Genomic DNA, 26,163 nt, shown 5'->3' with positions numbered 1-26,163 from the left:
GTATTAAGAGTTAATCCCTTCTATGCTCTTAAAACAAAGCTTCACGCCTTTACCACATAGCATGCTGAAGGCCAACCATTGTACAGAGTGATATCTGTATCACTCTTGATTTGTGGAAAGCGTGGGGCGTACGACTTTTTGTGACGGTTAACATTCCTGCATAAGTGTTACAAAAAGGCGTAAGCCTCCCATTTTTCAACGTATCGGGAGAGAACGATGTCATTCGGGTTAATGACTGGCCAAGAGTGTGCTATCTGGTAAAGTTCATTTTTAACAGTGTAGAGTTGTGGTGGGCTTACGTGTCTTGCAGCATTACGGTTCATTCTAAAAAAAACTATCACTCAGTGTAGAGGGAGCAGAACTGTGTGGGGGATCTAGAAGCTGAAGTTGAAATGAACTTCCAAAAGGGTTCCTCACATACCCAAAGAACAGAGAAGGATGGTTATTTGAAAAAAATTGCACGTTCACAATCCAAAATATTGTAATGTACTGTATATTATAATGTCAACACAAGAAGAAGGAAGGTTTAAAATTTTACATTATAATATACAGTACATTACAATATTTTGGATTGTGAACGTGCAGTTTTTTTTAAATAGCCATCCTTCTCTGTTCTTTGGGTACGTACTCAAGAAGTACTCAACTTTATTTTAATATGATGAATGGGGAGTTTCATTGCGCTCTACCCTATTGCTGGTGATGACATGGGGAATGAAATAATGAGCCAGCTCACAATAAGGAGCTGTAATAACAATTCTGTAAATTCCTTCAATTTGCTACATGAATTTTTCATGAATTGAGCATAGGGCACTTTGCATATTCTGGGTGCTTAAATTCATGACGCAGCTGGCTTGATAAGCCCCCCGTAGCACACTTCATAATAGTGACATTGCACATGCTTCTGCTGTTCAATGTATCAAGTGGTAAGCTGTACTATGACCAACTGTGATGATGAAGTTTGTGATTGCAGCATAATTTGTGAAGTGTCACATCTTGCTATAGTCATGTTCGATGTAGGAATGACATTGGCTGGTGCATCTTTTTCTCCCTACACATACATCCAGAAGAAAACACAATGTTTGAAATCTTGTCTCGATATCTTTTTCGGTCTATATTTATGTATCTCAACAATTACGCAGGCAACACAACATGTTGGCCCAATATTGGTCCAATCGTGGTCTGATATTGGGCCGACATTGCCAACATTGTTCCAATATAGGAAGATGTCGTGCCGCTTGAGTAGGTGCTTTGATGGCTCGATGTAGAAAGGACACGTTATAAGTAGAGCCTGAAGTTTAGGGAAATATTTTTTTCTAAATTCGGGGTGTAAAAATCGGGTAAATAAACGTGTGCACTAAATTCGTACGAATTCGGGTGAAAAAAACTCCCGGTTCGAGGAGAAATCTGGCTCAGTTACTCAAACCAACTGTAGTGGTTCGGTACAAACAGTGATGTAACTGCATTTGCTGCCAAAAAATGTTAATCCATTCCTATACAGACATCCCAGTGAGGGGAATTTGCCGCTAATTTGCCGCTGGTTTCACGCTAAAGGGTGAACCTTCAATTCGGGGTGCAAATTCTGGGAAGAATCGGGTAAAACCCTAAAACTTCAGGCTCTAATTATAAAGCACTTCTAGAGCACGACTATAGACACCCTTTCCCGTGCCCACAAAATTTGCAAAAACTTAAGGGCTAGCATGCAACGAGGGTCTTATAGTGTCCCTGATAGGGCCTCTGCAATCATACTGGATGTGCCTTCCTTTGTAGGGTGAGGCTTCACAAGGAGCAGTGGTTCCTCAGTCTGCGAAGTCTGATGCGGATTCTCGCTATGCACTACCAGACCTACGTGGGCAGAGTGGCCTCTACATCTCCCCCGCCTGTGATGTCGCCGATGTGATCTGCCACAAAAAAAAAACTGCACAGTGTATGCACAGTGTATGACTCCCAACCTTTTGATGCTCGTATAGTTTTCTCAGACTCAGGAAGCACTCTCCAGAAGCCCTATCCTGGTATGTCATTTTTCTTTGCTGTGTGCCACGGTGGACCCTGGGAGTCAAAATTTGGAAGACTGGCCAGTGAATTTGTCTTTTCAAACCTTTTTGCTGTAACCACGTACACCTGTCGAATGTGACCGTCGGTACAGCCCGCCAGTGTGTAAAGGGAGATGCAGTATTAAAGAATTTTGTGCCAGTGAAAGCAAAGCTGCATCATCATTGGATAGAAGAGCCATATGAAGTCCAAGAAAAGCAGCTTTTTGGACCATTCAGTCAGAATTGTCGCACAAAGTTTGTGCAAACGTGAAGGGGACCAGGCAGGACCAATATGGGACCGGAATGGGCAGGGCACCGTGTACAGTTCATCCTGAGCCCATGAGCTTTTAGGCAGTTGCCCTGCTTGCTTCTCCCAACAGCGCCGTGGACCGTCCTGTGGGGCCGGGATGGCCTGGGTAAAGCATTGTTTGCGGACCCGGGACTGGGTTTGGGTTTGGCTATTACGGACCTCGTACATTGCTGGGCCTAAGTCAGGCTCAAGCCCGTGTTACCCCAGTGTTGTTGAGCCATATGGTCAACTTTTACAGCCCGCTACACTGGGCTGAGCCACGTAAGGTATAAATTGTGCAGTCTGGGCTTGGGTAGAGCCTGAGCAGGTAAGTAAAAGGGAGGCTGGATCCACCTGTGCAGTGCTCTAGCCCCAATCACCAGCCTAGAATACAATGCTTTTGCAATGAATGCGTTGTGCTGTTATAATATGGTCACACTTTTTTGTGCAGCACTCTTCAAATGTATAGCATATGTATAGAGCTTGCCGAATCTTACCGGCTCTGCAGGACCCATGCATGATGTATGACAACTGATAGTGCATTACTGAGGTATTACTGTATGTGTTTTTTTTTTCCTCTTTTTCTTTTAACACGATGTTGTACTCAGAAAAGGCAACTGGAAGAGAGGACAAGCGGAGAGCATGTACAAGCGCGTGTGCAACACCGTAAGCCAGTGTATCCTCACGTATGCTTGGTGGAAGCCTAAGTGAACGTCCAACTGCAATGTGTATTGCCCAACGAATTAAACACTCTGACAGAACGTGAACATAGATTTCTGTTTTGGGAGTTCCATTACTAAAACGGATGAGGTTTTGAAAGTAGCTTCCCTGGATTGTCCATAAGTTGGTTGAAGGCAATTGAATGGTGTTTCCATTTCAAAAGTAGACGTGATGACGGGCTGTCCACCTCTGTAGCGCATGTGCAAGAAATCGTGATCGTGGCAACATTATCACAAATATGTGAAAGAAATCTTCAGCGACAACTAACATCTGTTTGTCAGCAAAGTTGTTTAGAATACTGTTTAGTGTATGGCGTAAAGTATGAAGATTTGCAATTGGAACCTGCAGCATTACAATGCTCCTGCATGCAGGTCTGTCACCACAAATGAAGTTCACGACCACAAACCCAACACTGTATTGTCTGCATGCCCATCCCCCCATTACCATGGCTTCATTTTTGCTTGACACAATTTATTTAAACATGATCTTCAGCAACGTACGGAACTATGCGGTAAGAGATAACTGATGTTCTGAGGCTGGGAACAATATAGAAGGGACAATCACATAACAAGGCCTCAAGTTGCCTAAGAAATTAACGATGAAAGATGAAAGTCACTGAAAAGGTTAGCCAGCTGTAGGACTCGAACCCACATCTTCTGGATTACCGGTCCAGGGCTCTACCAATTGAGCTCTACCAATTGAACCGGTAATCCAGAAGGTGTGGGTTCGAGTCCTACAGCTGGCTAAACTTTTCAGTGACTTTCATCTTTCATCGTTAATTTCTTAGGCAACTTGAGGCCTTCTATGTGATTGTCCCTTCTATGTTGTTCCAGCCTCAGAACATCAGTTATCTCATGTTCAACAATTGCCGCTTGTATGTATGAGTGTGCAAAAATGTAAGAGTGAAAGGAGAATGAGTGAGAGAGAGTGACTGGTTTGTCCCTTCAGATGACACACCCTGGAAGTCGCTGAGAAGGCGTGTTAGCTTAGCTCAATTGGTAGAGCCCTGGACCGGTAATCCAGAAGATGTGGGTTCGAGTCCTACAGTTGGCTAACCATTTCAGTGACTTTCATCTTTCATATGTGGTAAGACTTGCTTCTTAAGCTCCAACTGTCTAAAATGGGTTGGAGTCTGTGTTTGAGATGAAAAGAAAAAATACCTTTGTGCTTGAAATGGCCAAGCAATGAAATGTCGGTTTCTGTATAATGGAGCTATCCCTTGACAGTGCTCCTAATGATACTTCGACAGCAAACTCGAGTGAATGGTATACACACACATTTTCTCCTAGGGAAGATCATTTGTGAGAAATTTGCAATCGCTAGCTATTTGGTCTGGTCGGGGTGACAGACACCGACAGTTTAAGTAGCACACAGGGAACAGTGAGCAGTCAGATGTAAGCAGTAAGAACTTTTTTTTCTTATCACCTTCCACAAGGCTATCCTACGATTCTGTATCCATTACTACAACACAAGCCTTAAGTTTATGTGACATCTTATATGACATTTGTCTTGTATCATCGATGTACCCCAGGCGAAAATTTTTTGAACTGGTACCAGTTGAACTGTGTTATCGAACAGGGACCAGTTCAGCCGGTCCCAGATCAACTGGTACCAGTTGGGACAACTGGTCCCTGTTCGATAACACAGTTCACCCAGTCCCAGTTGCAACCGGTCCCAGTTGAGACTGGGACCGGTTAGAAACCAGTTGTGCTAACTGGTACCAGTTGAGGCTGGGACCGGCCAGAAACCAGTTGGGCCAACTGGTACCAGTTGATCGAACTGGTCCCTGTTCGATAACACAGTTCGCCCAGTCCCAGTTGCAACTGGACCAGTTCAACTGGGACTGGGTGAGCAGGAACGCACAAAATACAAATATAAGAGTTCCAAAATAACTTTCGTTAACAGGAACTTTACCAAAAATGGAAATATGATTATTTCTATTAATAAAGTTACTTTCTGATCGTTTTTATAACTTCGTCTTGCAATCTTCATATTAACCTGTCCTGGCACTGAAACCGAAACTTCCTCCCAAATATGTAAACGGGTCCAGTTCGAACTGGCACCACCTCACGACCTCACTTCCAGATGCTGCCAGTCCAGCTTGAACTGGTACCAGTCCACTTTCCAGTTACCGCCAGCCCAGCTTGAACTGGTACCTGTTCACTTCCCAGTTGCAACCAGTCCAGCTTGAACTGGTACCACAAAGTGCCCAGTTGCCACCAGCCCAGCTTGAACTGGTACCAGTTTACTTTCCAGTTGCCACCAGTTTGGTACCAGTTGGTTCCAGTTGACCACCAGTTGGTGCGAACTGGGAACGCACTGGTACCAGTTGGCTTCCCAGCTCAAATTTTCGCCTGGGACCATATACTGTGACGTATAACCAGAGTTCAAGATGTGTTAAGGTGCTGCTTGTATGTGCGTGCCCTGTACTTTATTCATGCATATGCTGTGTATGGTATTGCAGGCACATTCTTTACGGAATTGTATTTTTTGCTCTATTGAGGAAATTGAGTGTTGTAGTATTAGCAGTGATGAACTGCACATCCTGCTAGACAGGATTTGTTATTGGTACCGGACAACCACAACACATTTCCAAAAGTGCACTTAAAGCAAAATGAAAGTGTAAGGAAAATGCAACAGTAAAAGCTATACATTTCACTTCATGCAAGTTCTCACTCCTGTCTTCTCTCGACAAACTATGAACCTTGTTAGCATGATCTCTGTCTTTGAATATTCTCCACAGAAATAAACTCCCAGGTGGAACTCCTTGGTGGATGGTCATCCAGAAGCTTAGGAAGGCAATTGACATTTTTTCATATAGCAGGGATGGTAACGTGCTGCCCTCTCAGGCTGCTGCCAGTCGCCGCAAACGTCTGGGACTTGTGAGCATTCTACTTACTCACTTACGTGGAATGGACATGAATTGCAGCGTTTGTATAATTTCTTCGCTTGTGTCTGTGCATGAAGTACCTCTACTGTTACCCTGTAGCACCTACCTGCCATATTCAGTGCAACAGAGTACCATGTACATGACTTGGTTGCAAAAGGCTTGCTGTACTCATGCGACTGATATTGGAGGGAAGGTCCAGTATTTCACCACCCAGCCGTTTTCAGTTAGTGTTACGTAAATTGTGCGTTAATTACGTTGCAAGTTAATTATGTTGTAAGTGATGTAAATTGTACAGATAAAAACAAACTTAAAAACAGATAAAGACGTTAAAAGTAAATGGTAATGTAGCAAAAATGGTTTGACAAATTATTGGGAATTTGCATAGTTCATTAAAAATGTTGATATTGTAAAGCAGCACCGCTCACTGCTCTGTTTTGATGTCTTCTTACGCATGCACAGACATAAAAATGGTCAATTCATGTGTCTTATTGTATTGGAGAAACTATAGAGAAAGGACTGTGTACAGAAAAAACTAAAATGCCTGTTTTCCTGTAGCGAATCTTCCAGGTCGTGTGGGGCGTAGCCTTCATCACCCTTGCTATTTCGACATCAAAGTCCATCGGAGAAAACGTATCGGTGTAGCGCAACCTCACCAGACGAGACCGCAGATTTTTTTTGTAATTTCATTTATTACATATTAAGTGATGAGGAAATACAATAAAAATAAATTAATTCTCTTCTCGCTTTATCGTAAGCAACATTGTAACAGTGGTAACGCGTGTCCGTTCCGGGTTGTTGCAAGACTGAAGGAAAAAGGTATTTTGCATAGGAACACCGCTCTAGAAGTTTCGTAACTTTTCTATACTCAATGAAATGTTTCAAACACTTTTTTTTTGTCAACAACTTGTACCTAGAACATCAATACGGTGACCTACCAGAGGCAGGTGGTGGTCCAAAGAGTCGTCTCGACATGACACTTTTCTTCTCCTGGGACGGACAAAAAATTTCAAACAACACTGTCGTCATATGAGACTGCAACTGTGCGCATGTTCTGTGCTTCGAGATGTGTGAGGTGTCTCTGGAATCTTGTCGTGGAACCAAGTAGCGCTACGGGATTTGTCTGCTCGCTTACAAACAATTGAATAAAGCTCGCGTTGCTTTGTGAAACTCCTGGCAGCACTGCCCATGGAATACACTGGAATGCCTCCTTCTGTGGAATTTTGGTCATACATATATTACAGAGACTCGCTTCTGTCTCCAGGTTGTTCGGAAATGTTAGGGGGCCTATACAAAAGCATCTCTTTATTCCTTTGACTAGTACGCTACTATCAGGTAAAATGCGGGCATCTTTCATTCCTACCGTGTGTGAAAGTAGCAAGTATGCAGTTGGCAAACATGACTCGCAAGGGTGTGTATGGCATTATTACTGTACGTTAAAAAGGCATGGAATTCTTTCGTTCGCTGAAGCACCGATGGTTGTTTTTTGGGATTCACATTTCCATCCAAACTCGAGACTGTAAGTCAACTATACAATTAAGTACACGGGCTGGCTTCACTTTCTGGATGCCACGTGTCTGCTCGGGCAGGCATTTCGATATGTAATATACTTTCTTCCGCACACGCACAAAGAAACAAACGCAACATATCGTACATAAACTACTCGTCCGCTCGGGGGGAAAAATGCAGTTGAACGTCCGTGAGAGTTCACATTCCTGTGCAGGATCAATATAAAAATCACACGCGCACATATACACAGTGTTCTCTTGAATGCTGCGCACCACACTTGGTCACTGGCGGCTCCTTAGGAGCCAAGGAATTACTAAAATTGGAGAAGTTCTTTCTGTACACTGTCCACGCGCGGTTATCGATCGCTAGAACCGCTCGAAACGAAATCGCGCCTTTGATTGAGGTCCATTCTTTGTGGCAGTCACTGCCGATCACCTGGCTCTTAGGCTGGGTGGAACACCTTTTGCACCCATGAGCCTCTTTCTGAAGTTCGGCTGGAGCGGCAGCAAGGGGTTCGGGTTCCGAGCCGGCGTGCCGGAGCAGTTGGCCTCGTCGCTGCCGTCGCCGCACGAATCGAAACCGTCGCACCACACAGTACTTGGCACACAACGGCCGTTTAGGCACTGCTTCTGGTGGGGGAGGCAGGGGGAGTCGCATCCAGGGGGCTCGTCCGAACCGTCGTCACAGTCGCGAAAGCTGTCGCAGAAGAAATCCAGGGGGACGCACTGGCCACTGTTACAGGTGTGCTGAGACGTGGGACAGACTGCAAGAGATAAAAGTGTCGCGTGCTGTATTTACGGGTTTTTCGACGAAGCGATTTTAAAGCGACGGTCGTCGGCGCTGTCGGCGGGGATTTGTCCTTCCAGTAGGCGTAGAGAGCGGACGGTGGTTCAAAGGATTGTCCCGGATGTTCAGTGGATGTAGTCGGTGGTTTATCCAAAATCCCGAACACGGAAGGGTGTTGGAAAAAATTTGGGGGGTGGGGTGGGGGGTCATTACAGACACGTGTCTAAAGCTGACATCGTAAGGACACCCCCTGTAGGGTGTACACAGGTGAAAAAGTTAGGGGGTGTCACTGAACATTTAGAGGGTGAGAGAACTTGATGTTCTGAGGCTGGAACAACATACAAGGGACAAATACGTACAAAGCTGGTTCCTGCAGCTGGCTAATCTTTTCAGTGACTTCCATCTTTCATTGTTATTTAGAGGGTGTAGGGGGAGGTGGTCTGGATAAATCACTGGGTCTACTATTGAACATTGTCATAAACAGGGGAGAGAAATGTTCTTCTGGACAAGATTATTATCATCTGCACCAGTGGAGGGAGTGTCAAGTGGGAAGTTGCTTGGTGTGAAACATGGGACAGGCAGAGATAACATGCGTGTGTAGGCATACCAATGGTTGTGAGAGTACATGCGGAGTGCAACTTACGTGCTGTGCAGTTTGCTTCATCGCTTCCATCCCAGCAGTCAACAAATCCATTACAGCGGCGGTCCAGTGGGAGACAGGAAGTGTTGTTGCCGCAATGGAAACCATCGCTACCGCATTCTGTAAAAGCGACACCCTTTCTTAGTGACAGAAAGAAACAGCAATTCAATTACCGGTCGGAGGCAGAACAGGGCCAGATTTTGGCGTCTGCCACAGAAAAATTTTTCGTAAAGTTTGTCTTTAATGGGTATATATGGGACCTGCAGCTTGTGGTACATTATTCTGATGATGAAACTCGAATGAGTTTCGAAATGTCAAACTTTTCGTTGTATTGTTGTTTACCAGTGTATATACCCATTAAAGATGTCGATCTCTGGCATTTGGACTAATTGAAGTAAATTTTGTAAACAAGAATGCCAGTCTCGGAACAATTTCCATGACTCGGGTGGGACGGATACGCAACTGTGCGTCTTCTAAATCTACTCTCGTGTTTGACACAACGTACTGAAGCTGGAAGAGCTTCGCAGTCTAAAGTAGCTGTCTGGACTGAATCTGTTGAAACACTGAAAGATGAAAGTCACTGAAAAGGTTAGCCAGCTGTAGGACTCGAACCCACATCTTCTGGATTGCCGGTCCAGGGCTCTACCAATTGAGCTAAGCTAACACGCCTTCTCAGCGACTTCCAAGGGTGCATCATCTGAAGGGACAAGCCAGCCACTCTCTCTTACTCATCCTCCTTTCACTCTTACATTTCACTCTTACACTTTCATCGTTAATTTCTTAGGCAACTTGAGGCCTTGTATGTGATTGTCCCTTCTATGCTGTTCCAGCCTCAGAACATCAGTTCTCTCATGTTCAACATTTGCCGCTTGCGTCGATCCCTGTCGTACAACTGTGTGTATGAGTGAGCAAAAATGTAAGAGTGAAAGGAGGATGAGTGAGAGAGAGTGAGTCTTTAACATCATGATGCCGCACTTACCACAATTGTATTCGTCCGTCATGTCGTAGCAGTTGAAATGACCATCACATCTGCGCTGTTCCGGGATACAGAGCCCATTTGAACACTGCCATTCGTCATGAAGGCACTCTGTAAAATATTGGGAAACGTCACCACCCGAACTTGGTACAGACCTGCGGAACGCAGCTGCAACGTTCGACGATGCTCACCAGAATCATCGACACAGTGAAATGTGACGTTATCCAGTCTCCTGCAGAGCTCGTTGGGGCCTGAGCACCATCCACCACAACCCCTGGGATCATCCAGGTCTTTAGGCTTCACACAGTGTGGTGTAGCTTCCTTGCTAGCCATGAAACATATCTCACCAGCAAGACAGGAGTGACACGGCCTCCCTGTTGAATGGAAAAAGGATGAGTGAAAGGCCATTTCCATTTCCGTTTTACAGTTATGTACTGGCAAATCGTACTGATATTTTCATTAAAAAAATTAATACAGAGGTTTGACTACATGCCCTCACAGGATAGTACACTAGTCTTGATTGATCACATATATGTATATAGCTTCGCTATATAGCAATTTAAAAAATGGCCGCCGTTTAAAAAACCAGACAGTGGTGAGATTTGAATGATGCATCCCTCAATTACAGGTCGAGCGCCTTGACCAATTCGACCAAGCTGGCATCTGACCGACTACAGGTCTTCCCGCTCATTTTAATCCATTGGTCACTTAATTTAATCCAAGCACTACCCAATTTAATCCAGTGGTGAACCAAATTAATCCAGACACCAACCAATTTAATCCAAGAGCTACCCAATTCAATCCAATTGTTTACTGTGTATCCAGTCATGACATGACTGAATACATACGGAATGCATTTGCATGTGTTGCTTGGATTAAGATCGGTAGCGCTTGGATTAAATTGGTTGGTGTCTGGATTAAATTGGGTAGCGCTTGGATCAAATTAAGTGAACAATGGATTAAAATGAGCGGGAAAACCTGTAGTTTGTCCGACATTTGTCCCTTTGTATGTCCCTACTTTCCATCATACTTAGAAACGTTTGCCATTACTTGCAAGCTCATTTTCGGTTTTACCGCCTTGAAAGGTTTCCTGAACTGAAAACTCATAGTGAAAAGCCAGGGAAGGGGACACGTACGGTCACCAGCAGATGACTGCGAAGCAGTTTGCTCGAGATGCTTGGTTATCGGCTGGGCTGTCGTACTCGGGGTCGAATTCGCTGCCAAGCCTACTGAATTTGTGTTGTGCCCGTCAGGTGGCCTTGTAGGTTCAGGTGTGGTGGCCACTGTTGTGGTTGTAGGAGAAGAACACAGACAGTTGTTGAACTCCACCTCTTTGCCCCCCTGTTCAAGGCACGCAAGGTTGTCTGGTAGCACCGTGCGTCGTCCATGATGGGACCTGCAGTCACGTCGACGCGATCGCATTCTGTTTGGGATGCAACGTCCATCTAGTCCAATACAGTCTGTCCAGCTTGACCAAGCTGACCATGCGGCTGAAATAAGAATAGTTGTACGTGTTTCTTAGACTCCTGAAATGGGTGTGTGATATAACATGACCAATTGCGTCACAAGGAAATAAAGTCGCAAAACAAACAAAAACGAACTCAGTCGCGAAATTAATTAGCTCCCTCGATCGAGGCACTCGTGCATCGTCAGTAACGCTCCACAAAATCTACTTAGCGCGTTCTGGTATTAAACCGATACCGATCTGATCCCGTGCACATTATTGCGCAACACGCCGGCGCGAATTCACCTCACCGCGGTGCTCGTGCCTCCGCGCTCCGCGATCTCATACGCGCGAGCCGCCCACGCTCGCGCATGCGTAGATGATCCGGATCCGCTCTCCCAATCCCAGCATTCCCTGTAGTTTGCAGATGGCGTGCTTTTGAATGTAGCATGTAGTTCTGCTTCAATCCCAACCTCACTTCTATTGTTCATCCGTGTAAGTAGAGAAAATCACTAAATATGAGAGTCACGAATGTAAACACGCGTATTCAAACAGTATTTCTTCTCTACCAGCACAATGATGTTCCACGTCTGAGCAGCGTTTATACCGGCTTCTGTACGTGCTACACGTGAGTACTCAGTATAGCTGCTCAAAAAGCAAGTTACACGATATACATATACATTATATACACACATATACATTAGAGTGCTAGCATGGGATATCTTAGAAATGCCACAGGCTCTTTCACCGAGATTTGCCGCTTTCGCGCCTTTTTTCTGGCCAAGTTTCGCAAAATACGAAAACTTACCATCAAAATACGACGGCCCATGTGTAACTAGAACTTGAGGGAGCACTTCTCCGGACTTGACCCCTGTGACACGTAACGAACAAACCGTTAGGCTCTCAATGGCACACTACGCGATATAAGCTTATACCTGTGAACTTCAGAGACCGAATATCAACGTGAAGATTCCCGGCGGGAAGCATTCCATGCCCTTGTTCGAGCAGTTGTACGAAGGCTAAACCAACTTGATGCGCAGCATTTGTCAAGGGCTGGTTGAGGATGATCCGACACTCGACTCCTATGCTGCCTTCACTATAGCTGCATATATGGAAAGGATAATCGTAAATTGACATTTAGTTACAAAGTATGCGCTATGCGAAGCTCATCATAAACGAGCTCCACTGACCGTAATCGATGATCAGTTGATTACGCACCTGAATCCCGAGACTTGCGTCATGTTGTAATCCGATGCTAATGGTCCCAAGGAAAATAACTCGCCCAGCTGTGAAAGAAACAAGACGGGAGCATTAAATTTGCGGTATCGCAAAATCTGAAGTTGATGGAAGAGTTTAGCATTCGCTCAGCTATATAATATCTGGGTGACGCAGCGCAACAGATGGGCTTATCGCGAGATTTAGCGGAGAATAAACGCAGTTTCTTGACAAATTGGCTTGACAGGCCAATCAATAAATTTTCGCACGGCGCCTCGGTAGTGATACACATCTCATCTGTCCTCTCGGGTCACATCATCTATGCAAAGCGGGTTCCACACTGGAATGCGAATTGATCATTGACTCTCTTTTAGCGACACAACAGACCAATCAGGTGCACATATTGTGTAGGTTCCAAACATCATCTTTACTATATTTTCTTTTGATTCTGCAACATGCAGATGTTCTGACACGACTGAGTCTTTGTTGCGTCTTTTTTTTTTTTTTTTTTCAAACGTGTCTTCGATCGAAACGCAAAGCGCACTTTTTGAGCTCGTCAGCAATCGGAAAGTGAGCCCTTTGCCGTTCGCCGAGCACTTCTTTTTTTTTTTTTCGTTTCTTTTCTTTCTGTCTCCCTCCCGTATGCAGACGAAAATGTGCTGGCACAGATGAAATAAGGCAGGGGAAAATCGTGATGGTAAAGCAGCGGAGAACTTTTTGTGCAGGCTCAGTGTGCCTTTCCTTTGCCTCACTGACTGTCCCTCTTGTAAAAAAAAAGGTGGGGGAATCTGTCTTTGTGTGTGGCGTGTCCGAAAAAGAAATGGGACGGGAAATGCTTTCGTCCAAAATGAAGCGTGACCAGGTGAAGAGCCGTCTTGGTGAGGCATTCATGGGGGTCCGACATAATGGAACTTTGCAGCGATGTACGTCTGTCTGTCTGTTTTGTGCTTAGTACATCGCGTTTGTATGTGTGTGTGTGCATGGGCGGTCGGGAGACGGCTCGTCAGGGTTATTCGACGCAGGTTCATCGAAGGGGGAAAGTGTTTTGTGTGTACGTCTGGCGCCAGGGAAGGAAGATCGGCGCTTGATATGGTCCATCGGTTGATTGCGCTAAAAGTCGCATGGTTGCGGTTTGTATGTAGTGGGGAGAGAAGAGATGGCGACCGTAGTCTGTTGGTAATGGGCCGGCCGATATGTGATGCAGCGAGCGATGACAAAAGGGACGATTTCGGCTCACTGTTTGAGAGGGCGCCTGCGGTGCTGTGATTTGTCTCTGTGGTCGGAAAGAAAGATGAGGCGCAAATGTAACGGGTTCCTCGTGCATTCGCAACCTGAGGCGGGGGGGGGGGGGGGGGGTGATGTTCACGTGCGAAGGTATCCTGAGGCACACGGCAAGAGTTCGGTGTTCAGCTCCTGTACGTTTCTTTCCTCCTTTCTTTATCTTTAATAAACATATCCCCCCCCCTTCCTGTACGTTGAGAATTACGTGGCTTTCCCTTTCCTCCTATAGGGGCGCGACAGTGCACAGAAGCCTCGGATTGGTCTCTTAAAGCCATCTCCCGCGATGATTGGATATCGTATGATGAAGAGACCAATGGGAGCCCACTCCGCGTTGTTGGCGTTTTTGAGAAGGTGAGGGAAAGCGTAAACGTAGAGAGAAAGATTGTGTGTGTGTGTGTGTGTGTGTGTGTGTGTGTGTGTGTGTGTGTGTGTGTGTGTGTGTGTGTGTGTGTGCGCGCGCGCGCGCGTGAGAGAGACATGGTTAACGCCTTACCGAGACTGAGACGTGTGTGGAGGTGTCAGTGAGAGGTAAGAGGGTAAATGTAAGTGAAAGTAAATGATATGACCCATAATTGCGGATTTTTTTTTGTTGTTGTCAAGGCAACGGCATCTTTCATTCTGCCGGGCTGCGCGACCAAGAGTCACTACACACCACTACACATCTATTCCAATAGAAAAGATTCCGCTATTTCTGTGTGGCAATCAGCATCTCGCTCGGTTTTCCCCACCACTGCCTGCTGGCTGGCCTTTCTCATTTTCCGAGAGCGACCAAATTGAGCTCGTTCGAAGGGGTCGACGCAATTTAGCCAGGCCGCGATCAAACTGTCGCAACTTCCGACGCCGATATGGACGGTTAGGCAGCAGCCATGCAGCGCGCCATCAGCTACTGCCTTTTATGATTAATTTTATTTCCTCCTCCGACCACAATCTTCGTTTTCTTTTTTTTTTTCTACAATGTTGTTCTTATTTCTGTCGACCCCAGAAGGCTTGGATGGAGAGCTACACTTGTACCATAAAAGGGGTATCTCGAAAGGACGGACCGTGGTTCGAAAAAAAAAAAAAAGCTTATTTTCTTTTGTCAGTTCGGTCTTCGGAACATACGCATCGCCTAGCACTGAAGTGACACGGCCGATTAAGTTCGGAGATGTCGCGGATAACGAGGGGCCTCCTCACCCCCCTTTTTTTCTCTTCTTTTTTTTTATGTGCTGTACTGCAGTGCAGGCAACTATGCCTGATTACGTGCTGCGTGCGACTCTCTGGCGCTTCTTTTTTCCCCCAGAACGTCGTCCAATGTGAAAAGGAAAGCTGATGAGGTAATTTGTGGAAAATCCTGGAATCATGGATGATTTGAGCGGTTCTTGCGAAGATTTCTTCTGGGCGTAAATTGGACGTGAATGCAGCGATCCACGTTGATGCACAGCGCCATTAACGCGCTCCCTCGCCATAGAAGATTTAATATTCGCCACGGAGTAACGCGCGGGTGACGACAAACATGCGCTACATTTACGCGCGAGACGCGACGACGGAGAGAAAAGCGCGCCATCTTCCTGTTACGTTTAGAAAATAGTAAAAGACACACAGGCGAAAGTGGTTCATGAATCGATGCAAGTGCAAGAACCAAAGCATACAGGGTATAGCGACCTATAAAAGTTGTCGTGCCAATTGTTAGTTAATGTAGCTGAAGCCTGTTATGTTGTCCGCATGTACAGTTCTGAAGGCTACACACTCCGGACACATTTCGAAGTGATTGAGCATCGTACATGACCGTAGTGCGAAGTTTGCAAAACGTGGTCGAAACCCTGTGGTCGAAACCACTGATTTATCCAGACTTTATCCGTATTTATTTATCCATTTATCCCCCAATTTTGTTTTTATACACCCACAAACGTTTGCAATTCCGGATAAACTTCTGGTCGAAACTATGCGAAGAGCGGCGTTGTGCAGGGCAGTTGGGGCACAAGCCCCTAGATGTCGCCAGACGCTTCGAGAGCAGTCTTTGTAGTGCGAGCCCTACTGGCGGGGTTCTGGAACTCCGCCAGGTGTGCGAACGCGTAATATCTGAACCAAACCAGATTATCTAACCTAACGGGTAGAAGATTACGAAGCAGCTAGTATTGGTTGGGAAGAACACCGCGAAAAACGATAGATAAAGGAGGCTATCGAATCCAAGCTTAGCAACGTGATGTCGCCACCTGCAAAGAAGCAGCGCAATTGGCTTATCATATTTTTCGGAACCGCTATCATGGACACCTGTCGATCTCACGTTCGATCCAACTCGCACCAGCTCGCGTGGCTCATTGGTTAGCGTGCTGGCCACGTCGCGTCGAGACTGGGGAGGTTCCCGGGTTCGAATCCCGGTGCCAGCTGTGCAGTCTGGGGTTCTTCGTTGGTTTTCTTCAGACATTTTCATACATACGTCGACACAGTTCCCTTAGAAGTCGGCCCAGGACGCACATTCTCTGTGAGGCGACAACGGCGATCCCTTTCGCCATCACCCCCACCAATCTAAACTCGCTAATGTTCGAGGCGCTCTTTACCTATTTGTTATAAATTTGAAGTTAGAAAGGGGCTGGCGTTTCGAGAGCAGGTTCCCAAAGTGGACGTGGAACCTAAAAGTTTGTCTTCAGTTTGTGAGTATATACCACACTTCCGTCCGGTTGATTAATCTGCAAACCAAGCCGATCCGCTGTTGCGTTACAGCTCCTGTAATTCGTAATATAACTTTGTATGCTTTCGATATTTTACGATGCTCGATCACTTCATCGTGTTATACGTGCATAACACGATTTCCTATTTGCATGCAGTAATTTATATGCTCAGCATGCCGCCGCCACTTAACTTTGATAGGTTCGACACTCATGAAAGATCAACAGATGTGGAGGAGAGAGAGATGATATAGAGAGCGGAGCTTTGGTCGATATATAGTTTCCCCGGCCGTCACGTTCTGCTGGGTTGTTTCTTCCGCGCCGTTCACTCATTGCTGACGAGGTCTGGAACGGCCTTTGCGGTTTCCTGCTGAGTTTTCAACTTTACTGTAAGTAAATACAGCAGTAGGGTTTCTCTCGTGCCTTTGTTCGCTTTACGGTGTGTGGTCCCCCGCAATGGGAGTTTGCGAACAGTTGCGCGGTTTTGTAACACGAAGCAACAATCGATAATAGGGACGTTCGGCTAGAGTTTGGCACGGCGACACTGGCGCCGGCTTCCTTCCCTGGTGGCGGGCGGAGGAAAAGTTTTCCAGTATATTCTACAAACGTAAATGACGATGGTTGACGATTTCACACGTCGTCGCGTGAATTCTGTCTCGTGTTCGACCTACTTCAGTGAATCTATACCATCCCTGATGAAATAACTGCAGGAAACTGCGAAATAACTGAAATAAATGCTGGAAATAACTTATCCGCGCCACCACAGGTGGCACTGATGGCAGTGAGCGAAGGCGCCCTCTGGGCAGCCGAAGGAACCCATTCCGCTTAGGGGGGGGGGGGGGGGGGGGAGATCCTCGATGGTAAAGTGAGACTCACCGCTCGTGCTACTTCGGAGGCGAGGGATTTGAAAGCCCGGCTTGAGTGATCCATGAGTTCGGGAGAGTACCCTCGATTCGTCACTCGAAAGGAGCCGTCCACGGCCCAGCTAGCTGCTGCACAGAAACAGGAGAGATTAGCACCTAGGCGCTCTTTTACAAGGTTAACAAAACAGTGCAACAATTCTATACTCTTATAGGGTAGAACTTCACTTGTCACAATGTGTCTATTCCCGTCCTACATGCCACATCGTAGACCAAAAATTAAAAAAAAAATGCAGCAATCAAAAGTGGCGCTTCGAAGCTCGTAGTACAGTCGAAACTCGTTAATATGACCACGGCCGTTCCCGCAGATTTTGACCATAAACCGAATTGTCCTATTAGCGAACAAGAGTTACACACGGAGACCATTGGAAGGGAACGGTGCCCGAGACAAATGGGGTCATAAAGAGGGGGCTATCGTATTAACGAGTGTCATATTAACGAGATGTCATATTAACGAACAAGAGTTACATACGGAGACCATTGGAAGGGAACGGTGCCCGAGACAAATGGTCATAAAGAGGGGGATATCGTATTATCGAGCGTCATATTAACGAGATGTCATATTAACGAACAAGAGTTACATGCGGAGACCATTGGAAGGGAACGGCTCCCCAGCAAAATGGTCATAAAGCGATGATGTCGTATTAACGAGGTTCGACTGTATACCATACACATGTCGCACGAAAAGCACGATATTCCTTCCTCTGGAACCCGGAGATCACGACCATCTTGTCTGGATAACACACGCACGCATACCACCGAGACAGTTCTCTGTCGTCTCTCAAGAGTAAGATACTATCCACCCCTCATATCCCATTAGTATACCTTCCACGTTGGCCAATCAACCGCAACACACAGAGGGAGAGATTCGAAAAAGCTGGCACGCTCGTAAATTCCTTCCGAATTACCTCCCCACCCCCCAGTTGGAACCCGTGTATACGACCCCGATATTTGGCAGATAGGATTTCATCTTTGATGCCGGATCCTCTCCCCCTCAGACACGCGCGGAACAGTCGGGTGATTGTGATGGCTATTTTGCCGTCCGTCTGTCGGTCCGAAACGGGCGAAATATGACGCGTTTCTGCGTGTGGTGCCTGTGCAGAAGGAAAGATAAAGAGAGAGAGAAAGAAAACCTACACGTGTTTCTCTGCACGCAACGCAACCTGGCCATTGTGTGGTGCCTGTGTGTGTGTGTGTGTGTATACATTGCGACGTGAGATTGAAGTGAAGGAGGTTCTCCATGATAGCTCAATCTGCGCGGCGCTGCATATTTCTTGGATGCCGTCTCGATATAGCGAACGGTCGTAAAACATGTTCTCCGCGGAGGGAGTCTGGCAGTTTTCGTATCGTGATTGTCTGGTGCTGCGTGCATTTGAGGTATGGGGCTCCGCATTTACAGGCAGAGAAGTCTCGAAAGGTACCGATATGGCAGTTGGGGGGGAGCCTTTGTTTCGGTTTAAAGGTTGGTTGAGAGGCCGTGACGAAGGGACGGAGACTCTTGTGTGTGCGATAAGTTCTGCGCGATTGAATGGAAGTTTGATATGTGTGGTACTGATGTGTTGCGTCTGATATCGAACCATATTAATGGGCTCTACAAAGGTGTCTGCTATAGCGAAGTATGCCGGGTAAATTATTTATCGCGTATTCACAAAACCAAGGACGGCGTCTGGTATAAAGAGTTGTCTCGCTACGCATCCCCTCGGTACTATACCTTAGTAGTGCATTTGGATCGGATAACATCTGGAAGATGCGCTGCATATACCCGCCGCTGTCGCCATACACCAGGTGTCGGACTGTTTCCCCATATAAAAAGCTGTGATGGTTGCGAATACCGGGGACATTGGATCCGAACCGAAACTGATCCCGAACCGAAAATCGCTAAAAGGCCGTATTTTTCGCTGAACCTGAACTGAACCGAACCGAAATAAATTGAGGCGGTTACAGGTTCGCGAAACGGTTCGGACGTTATGTGCGTCGTGAGAGATCGGAACAGCGATTTACGCAGCGGATTGAGCCGCGTTGCCAAATGAATTCGAAACTGAAACTGAACAAAAATGTGCCAAACTGCACAAAAACTTAAGTGCGCGAGGTATTTCGTGATGTGATGTGATGTGAGTAAAGAAAAAAATGGGGATGTAAGTTTCGACGAAGTCAAACTGGCTACCCCAGTACACTTAATACAGAAAGTTCAATCTGATGATGAGATGATGAAAACGCAAAAGGATGATGTCCAGAGACGAACAGAGATGATAATTGAGTTCAACGTGTAGGTCAAAAGTTCAAGAGCTGCGCCCAAGTTAGAGTAAAGTGGCGGAATCACCGGGGGCACACACAGGACACATCACACATTCACCGTGTCATAGGATGTCCATAAGCCCGGTTGCATGCAAAAAGTCTTCAAGTGCCCTTAGCGCCTTGTCGGACGAAGGAGGACCTAATAGTTTCGTGATGTCGAAGGCTCGGGAGTCCAAACGAGAGAGGCTTGTCTCTAATGCCCTTCGAGCAGCGACGTACTTCTGACACCTGAGAAGGATGTGTTCTACATCCTCTACAACGCCACACTCACTACAGGTATTTCGTCCTCGCAGCTGTTGCGTTTATTCAGTTGTGTTAGCTTTGGGGTCGTCCTTTTGGCAGTTGTAGGCTTCCTTGTACGCGATTTTTGTCGTCCAGCAACAGCAGTTTTCATTTTGGGTTGTGAAACCATGCGGCCAGCCCCTGAGCAGAACGTAACAGGGTGTATATACAATGAGTGAACATGGAGAGTACAGTATGCTACCGTAACGTTACATCCGAAATGCAGGTCTGTAACGCGCAGTGTTGCTGGGAACCACTGCTGTGTCGGCAACAACAACAACAAAAGTACGATGAAAGATGAAAGTCACTGAAAAGGTTAGCCAGCTGTAGGGATCGAACCCACATCTTCTGGATGTAATCCAGGCGATAATCCAGAAGATGTGGGTTCGATCCCTGCAGCTGGCTAACCTTTTCAGTGACTTTCATCTTTCATCGTTGATTTCTTAGGCAATTTGAGGCTTTGTTTGTATCTGTCCCTTCTATGTTGTTCCAGCCTCCGAACATCAGTTTATCTCTTGTTCAACAAAAGTACATTTGTGTTTGAGAATCATAAGGATGTGCTTGCTTTTAACCCGTGGCAGTCTGCTCAAAATACACTTTCCTGAACCGATATTTTGCGTTGATGCGGAGCTGAGCCCAAACCCGAACCAATATGTCTGAATCCGAACCGGACCGAACCGGAAAAAAAAAATAAGATCCCTGGACTGTGCGAATGCTTAAGAAAATGATTTCATCTCCACATATGAGGAATGCGTTGTGGTGGTAACTTTTGGTGTTCCTTGCCGCGCGAACGCCTTCACGAGTGGGTACCGAACCGTGACGTCGTCCTGAAATCAGTCCCGGGTCGGGAATCTCGGGAATCCCGGCGATTTCCGCGAACGCGCGAGAGACGAAAGAAGGCCCAACTTTCTCATCTGCTTCCGTTCTTCCTGGTCGCACCTTGTCATTTCCCATCTGGGAACACTATACCGCAACGAATTTCCCCTTCTCCACAGCGTGCCTTTGGTGTCGGCTTTCCCTCAAAGCCAGTCATCCAGAATGATGGCAGCAACATCTTTCTCTTCTGCCGATGCCATTTTTTTATCCCATCGTGCGAATACTAGCTGCCTGCACGTGCAGCCATATCTCTCTCCCCCCATAGTTTCTCTTTGCCCTTTCCACTCTGTTCCTTGTGTAATCAGAGACACACTTCATCGGTCTGCTTGGGTTTCACTGAACTCTCTCTCTCTCTCTCTCTCTCTTTTGTTCGTTTCGTGTCACCATGAAGGGTAAGCGCGCGAGTGCATGAGGTTTTTGACGCCACAACGAAGGCTATGGACATCTCCCGTTACTGAAGGGCGGGTCATCTGCTAAGGGTGCTTTGTGGAGCAGCTAAGACGCAGGAAGGGACTGCGCGTTCCGTTGTCGTTAGGGTGAATGAGGTCGCGTGTCGCTGTTCCACTGTTGTGTTGTGGCGTGTGACGTTTATTTTATTCATTTGACAGCTGTGGTGGGGGGAAAACGGCGTGGGACAGCAACTTTGGGCCCGAATTCCGGGAAAGATGTGTTACGTTTTCGTTGGCTCTCTCCAGAGTTGCCTGTCCGACAACGTACAACATGCACAGCGCATAACATCGTGTGCTATCCCTGCCATTGTCATATACTTACGTATTTTTGTCGTGGCATTGAACGCAAATTTGTTTGGCCCGTACATGTTGGTCCTTATTAGGCGTTACACTTACACGTTTTGTTAGTTTGTGAAACGCAAAAGGATGGCGAGAGAGAAAAGCAGCGAAAACATTTTGTAGAGTCGTAACAGATGCGTTCGGTACGGATCACAGGACACGTGTTATCCATATGAGAATCCACTTGGAATCTCTTGAGCTGACAGCAGAGTTTTTTTTTTTTTTTTTTTCTAATGCGAGTCCATCTCATCCGAGTGACCGTCGAAGATGACGCTGTCCCACCGAGCCTATTAGACAGCCTAAATTCCTCGGTGGACCCCCTCTCTGAAAGGTCATTCGAAATTGTGCGGGCCACAGCCGCCAGAGAGAGCTGCATGTGGTCTTCGATTCGCGTTGCAATGCCCCCGTGAAATTGGTTCCGCGCCACCGAGCACGACACCACCTCTCTATCACTTCTCCCTACTCTTCCTTCGTCTGTGCTGTGCGTTTATATAGGAATACATAGTTGCGGACCATTTTAAAATAGTATGTCACCCCGAAGGTCACCATCGAGGCAAGCCGCACTTGCAGGGAACAAGAGCTTCTGGTTGGAGAGTACCTCCTGTTTTGCCACGGTCAGATGTTACGCGCTTTGTAGGGATAAACACGCAAAAAGAAAAAAGAAAAAAAAACGAGGCAAGTAACTTAATGCCATAGTGAAGCTGGCAATCAAATGTGGGCTCCTCCTTTATAATTTATTTAATGTTGCACTTCTGAATGCGATGACTCATCCAGTAGTCGTTACGCAACTTAACCTTACTGGCTTTTCTTTTTCTTTTATTTTATTTTCGGGGAATAGCAAGCCGGCTCTTTGCCTGGCTAACCTCTGTCACTTTGTTCCTAACTCTGTTGCGTCCTGTCCGGTGCTGCAGTTTCAGAAATGAACCTTCCTTTTTCTCCTTTTGTTTTTTTGATAATCATATCCCCCCCTAACCTTATAGGCGTTGTCTCGTGTGCTCCTTGCACTGCGAAAACCATCCTATCCGAAGCTTCCAATACTCGCGGGTATATAGATGCCAGAATTTCCTCCGATCACGTCAATATAAGACTTCAATCACCATATCTCGGATCTTCTCGAAACCGAGATTTCGTATCGCAAACGCAAACATCCGACCACTATTTTTATGTGCATTTACAAAGCCACGTAACTTTCTCCGAATCCGAAAGTATCATGAACGTTTCAAAAAAAGAAACAAAACAAAAAAAAAGCCCAACATAAAAATCCCAGACCGCCTCGCATCATATACTTCAGACGGCCTATAGCATCTCCCTTGCATATATATCCCAGTTCGATCGCCCTCCCCTGTTTATACTACATCTTTTTTTTTTTTTTCCCATTCCACAAGCAGCAACTCGGATCGCTTTTGAACCGTTCCGCCTTGCTGCTTCCTCAGCGACTCCAAGCGAACTACCGACCGCCTAGGGGATTTTGGAATCCTCAAATTGATTCCACCGGCGGCAGTATATCACGAGCGGCACCTTGTGATTTAAACGTGGCCTCCATCTATACCTTGAGCCTTTACCAACCGTGTCGAATGTGTTATACTGGCCCTGTATACTATATATCGCTCGTTGGGATGTATAGATGGCACTAAGCGGCGCGTTAATGGACGACGTATCGGCCAGCATTTGAGACGGTGTAATTTTCGTCGGTCATGTATTCGGGCGACAGCGGGAAGCTTTGAGATGGTTTTGAAACGATGATCTCGAGAGAGAGAGGAGAATACTAATCGCTTCACGCCCGGAAAACTGGTGCCTGCCCAGAGGGATATTGTGGTGCCGTGCACACCATCGGTGGCGGTGTGGCAAGTGGGGGAATGCGGTGTGAGCTGGTTCTCGTGGCGTGGGACGTTTTTCAGGGCTTTACAGTGGGCGAAAAAAAGGGTCACGGGGTGTCTACCAACCTGGAAAACCTGGAAAACAGGGAATAGTCAGGGAATTTTGATGTGACTGGAAAAGTCAGGGAATTGTCAGGGAATTTGGCTAAAAAGCAGCTGAAGTCAGGGAAAATCGCAGACAAGTGCCGTGATGATGCGCGGCGAATCGCGAGTGCCGATTGGTGGTTGAGAGGCGATGCCGCAGCAACGTGACTGCGAGTAGCAGTTCACCAGTATGACAAGCTCTGACGCAGAAAAGTAGGGTAGCCTCACTAATACTTAATAAATGGTCTGTTTTATGTTGGATCTGGTATCAAAACGTACAAGCAGACACCAAGTTCCCTTTTGTTTTTGTCAGGGAATTCGCTTGAAATAGTCAGTGAAAACCTGGAAAAGTCAGGGAATTTGAAGGCTGCAGTTTGGTAGACACCTTGGGTCAGCTGCTGTTACTGCGTGTTTGCCACAAGAGCTTGTGCTGTGCAATAACGAGACAATCTAGTTTAACTGGGTGTACTGCTTGAAAATTGTGTTTCGAATGATAGATAGTGGTGCTTGTGTTTCTGCTAATCACATATAGCGTTCAGCGAGTGGCTCCTTTGGTGGTGACTTCACATGACAGGTCACGTGCTTTTGCGACACTGAAGCGGAGGGATATCACTGCGTCATGTCTTCTTCATATACAGGTTGCCTTGATATCGTGGGCGATCCAAGGATTTCTTCCAAGGAGGGGGGGGGCAAAGTTTGCAAACCCTCCCCCCGCCACACACAACTCTTTCCCTAGAGACGGATGCTGCAGACTCTGAGGGTGTTCAGAGGTTCAGATATGAGCACAATCATGGCGACCTATGACTAAAGAGCATAGGGGGCGGCACGCCCCCCCCCCCCCCGCCCTCTCCTTACGCCCATGTTTGACATGACGAACTGTGCGCTTATAATACCATTTTCTTTGGAAGGCCATCAGCGTCAGTTCTAAAGCCAAGGTACCGTGCATACAAGCTACTGGGCTGTTGCCCTGCTGTGCTGTTGCCTGGTACGGACGCAAGTGGGAACGTTGCACGTACAGATCTCGGCGTACTGTCCCAACAACTGAATGTACTTTACTCGTCCTTTGTGCATTGTTACGCGCGTGACGTATCTGTCGACGACTTCATCTTGTGAAGAACGTGTAAAGTGATCCTCACCGCGTAAACACCCCGCTCGTCAGTCACACACACACAAAAAGTGTTCTCGTTGTCGTCAGTGCATGGCGGTAGAGCACGATGTACAGGGCACGGAGCCGCGACATTCCCGTGCTTCCTTCGCACTTCCTGCTCCTACGGTCAGAAACCGCCGGTCCACATTCCTCGTCCTGTGGCAACACAGATATTGACAGCGTTCCCAGCACCGGCATCCGAGAATTATGTACGCGTCTATCCTGCATGAGCCCGTAAGCACATATTATACCATCCGGCGATTGCTGGCTCCGAAAAGGCGGCGATACGTCAGAACCGTCTTCATCGTTTCCGATAGCCGGGTGATGAAGGACGGCTTTATTTTCGCGCTGCTTCGCACCACGTGACAACCTTATGTTTGCTAACATCCATCAAACGCGCGTTCGGAATCGGCAGCAGCTGCTTGGCAATCCTGCGAAAAACCTCACGCATCACGTATCGTCGGTCACGGCGGCGCAAGAAGAAGTGGTCTGGCAACACGAACGGCGCGAAGCCAGCGCTCCATCTTCGCCTGGTGGCGTAGATTTATGAAGTCAATGCGTCGTCACGTGCCTTTCCATCATCAAAGGGGGAACGATGTGTAGGCGTATTTTTTTTTCTCTCTCTCTTTATTCGTGCGTAGTTGAACTTGTTTAGTTCTTGGGGCGAATATTTATGCGAGCGTTAGAGTTTGAATACGGGGGGGAAATATATGGGAGAGAGAAAAATGAAGAAATGCGAGGAAATATCAAAGATAGATGGGGCTAAGGGAAAGGAAGCGAATTAGGCGAAAAATCGCGGTCATCAGTGGAAGACGCTACAAGAAAGAGAAGATTAAAAGAAAAGCGCGTGAAGGCGGCAGTTTGGCAAAATATTGTCCGCTATATTTGAGACTACTACTTTTTTTTTTTTTCGGAGACAGCATGCGGAAATGACACTGGGGAGAAAGCGAGGATCGGCGGAAATTGGCTTGTCAAACCTGCTCTTCGTCACCCAAGGAGGGCGCTCGTTTTTCATCATTTGCTTCTTCCTCATCGTCATCATTCTCCGACGTCTGTATCGCGACGCAGATGTGCTTGTGTTTGCTTTGCTGGTGCTCCGGAGCGAACATAGTGCAGGTTGACAGACTGCAGCGCCACCCATTCCAGTCGGCAGGGTCACTGGTGGAGGGTCTCTGTGGACACAGCGGATGCAATGGGGAATAATTGGGGCTTGGTGGCGTCAAAAGTTGAAGAATAGCAGCAAAGTTCATGCGCGAGCAAAAGGAGGAGGCTCGGTGGCGTCAACTTAGAGGGGTTGCCGCCGGATGCAGAATCAACTTCCTCCCTCCCTCTCCTTTTCATTACTCGTGACGATTTTGCGTTACAAGAAACAGCGTTTCTGCTTCTCATGAAAGTGTGTCACTCTCCGTACGGGTTTGTGTACTTCGGGACAGGTTGACCCCCTATAGGTCAACTCCGCCCACAAATCTAAG

The 26,163-nt window shown here is 46.8% G+C and overlaps 3 protein-coding genes across 12 annotated transcripts in view; 2 read left to right on the top strand and 1 right to left on the bottom strand.

Moving 5' to 3' along the window:
* Window positions 1–6,666, top strand: part of LOC135393831 (ATP-dependent 6-phosphofructokinase-like) — a 28,330-nt gene extending 21,664 nt beyond the window's left edge. Inside the window, exons 19-20 of one of the 2 annotated variants that reach the window (XM_064624127.1) lie at window positions 5,783–5,921; window positions 6,485–6,666. In XM_064624127.1, coding sequence (XP_064480197.1) covers window positions 5,783–5,921; window positions 6,485–6,571 — 226 coding nt within the window. In that variant the 3' untranslated portion in view covers window positions 6,572–6,666. Of the gene's footprint in view, window positions 1–1,767; window positions 2,202–5,782; window positions 5,922–6,484 lie in introns of those variants that run through there. The other variant, XM_064624129.1, reaches the window with a different exon arrangement.
* Window positions 6,600–26,163, bottom strand: part of LOC135393832 (uncharacterized) — a 260,444-nt gene continuing 240,880 nt past the window's right edge. For 4 of the 5 annotated variants that reach the window (XM_064624130.1, XM_064624132.1, XM_064624133.1 and 1 more), the window contains 9 exons: window positions 17,299–17,414; window positions 12,500–12,567; window positions 12,217–12,383; window positions 12,090–12,152; window positions 10,974–11,327; window positions 10,029–10,211; window positions 9,841–9,948; window positions 8,865–8,981; window positions 6,600–8,198 (listed from right to left, as the gene is read on the bottom strand). In XM_064624130.1, coding sequence (XP_064480200.1) covers window positions 7,867–8,198; window positions 8,865–8,981; window positions 9,841–9,948; window positions 10,029–10,211; window positions 10,974–11,327; window positions 12,090–12,152; window positions 12,217–12,383; window positions 12,500–12,567; window positions 17,299–17,414 — 1,508 coding nt within the window. In that variant the 3' untranslated portion in view covers window positions 6,600–7,866. The remainder of the gene's footprint in view (window positions 8,199–8,864; window positions 8,982–9,840; window positions 9,949–10,028; window positions 10,212–10,973; window positions 11,328–12,089; window positions 12,153–12,216; window positions 12,384–12,499; window positions 12,568–17,298; window positions 17,415–26,163) is intronic. The other variant, XM_064624131.1, reaches the window with a different exon arrangement.
* LOC135393833 (uncharacterized) overlaps window positions 11,648–26,163 on the top strand; it is a 366,589-nt gene continuing 352,073 nt past the window's right edge. For 2 of the 5 annotated variants that reach the window (XM_064624139.1, XM_064624135.1), the window contains exons 1-3: window positions 11,648–11,776; window positions 11,854–11,909; window positions 14,007–14,128. The gene's annotated coding sequence lies outside the window, so the exon portion shown is untranslated. The remainder of the gene's footprint in view (window positions 11,777–11,853; window positions 11,910–14,006; window positions 14,129–26,163) is intronic. The other 3 variants (XM_064624137.1, XM_064624136.1, XM_064624138.1) reach the window with 2 other exon arrangements.

The sequence above is a fragment of the Ornithodoros turicata genome, chromosome 5 (genome assembly GCF_037126465.1).
Source record: "Ornithodoros turicata isolate Travis chromosome 5, ASM3712646v1, whole genome shotgun sequence".
Lineage (NCBI taxonomy): Eukaryota > Metazoa > Arthropoda > Arachnida > Ixodida > Argasidae > Ornithodoros > Ornithodoros turicata.
This window is presented reverse-complemented; position numbering and strand designations above follow the sequence as displayed.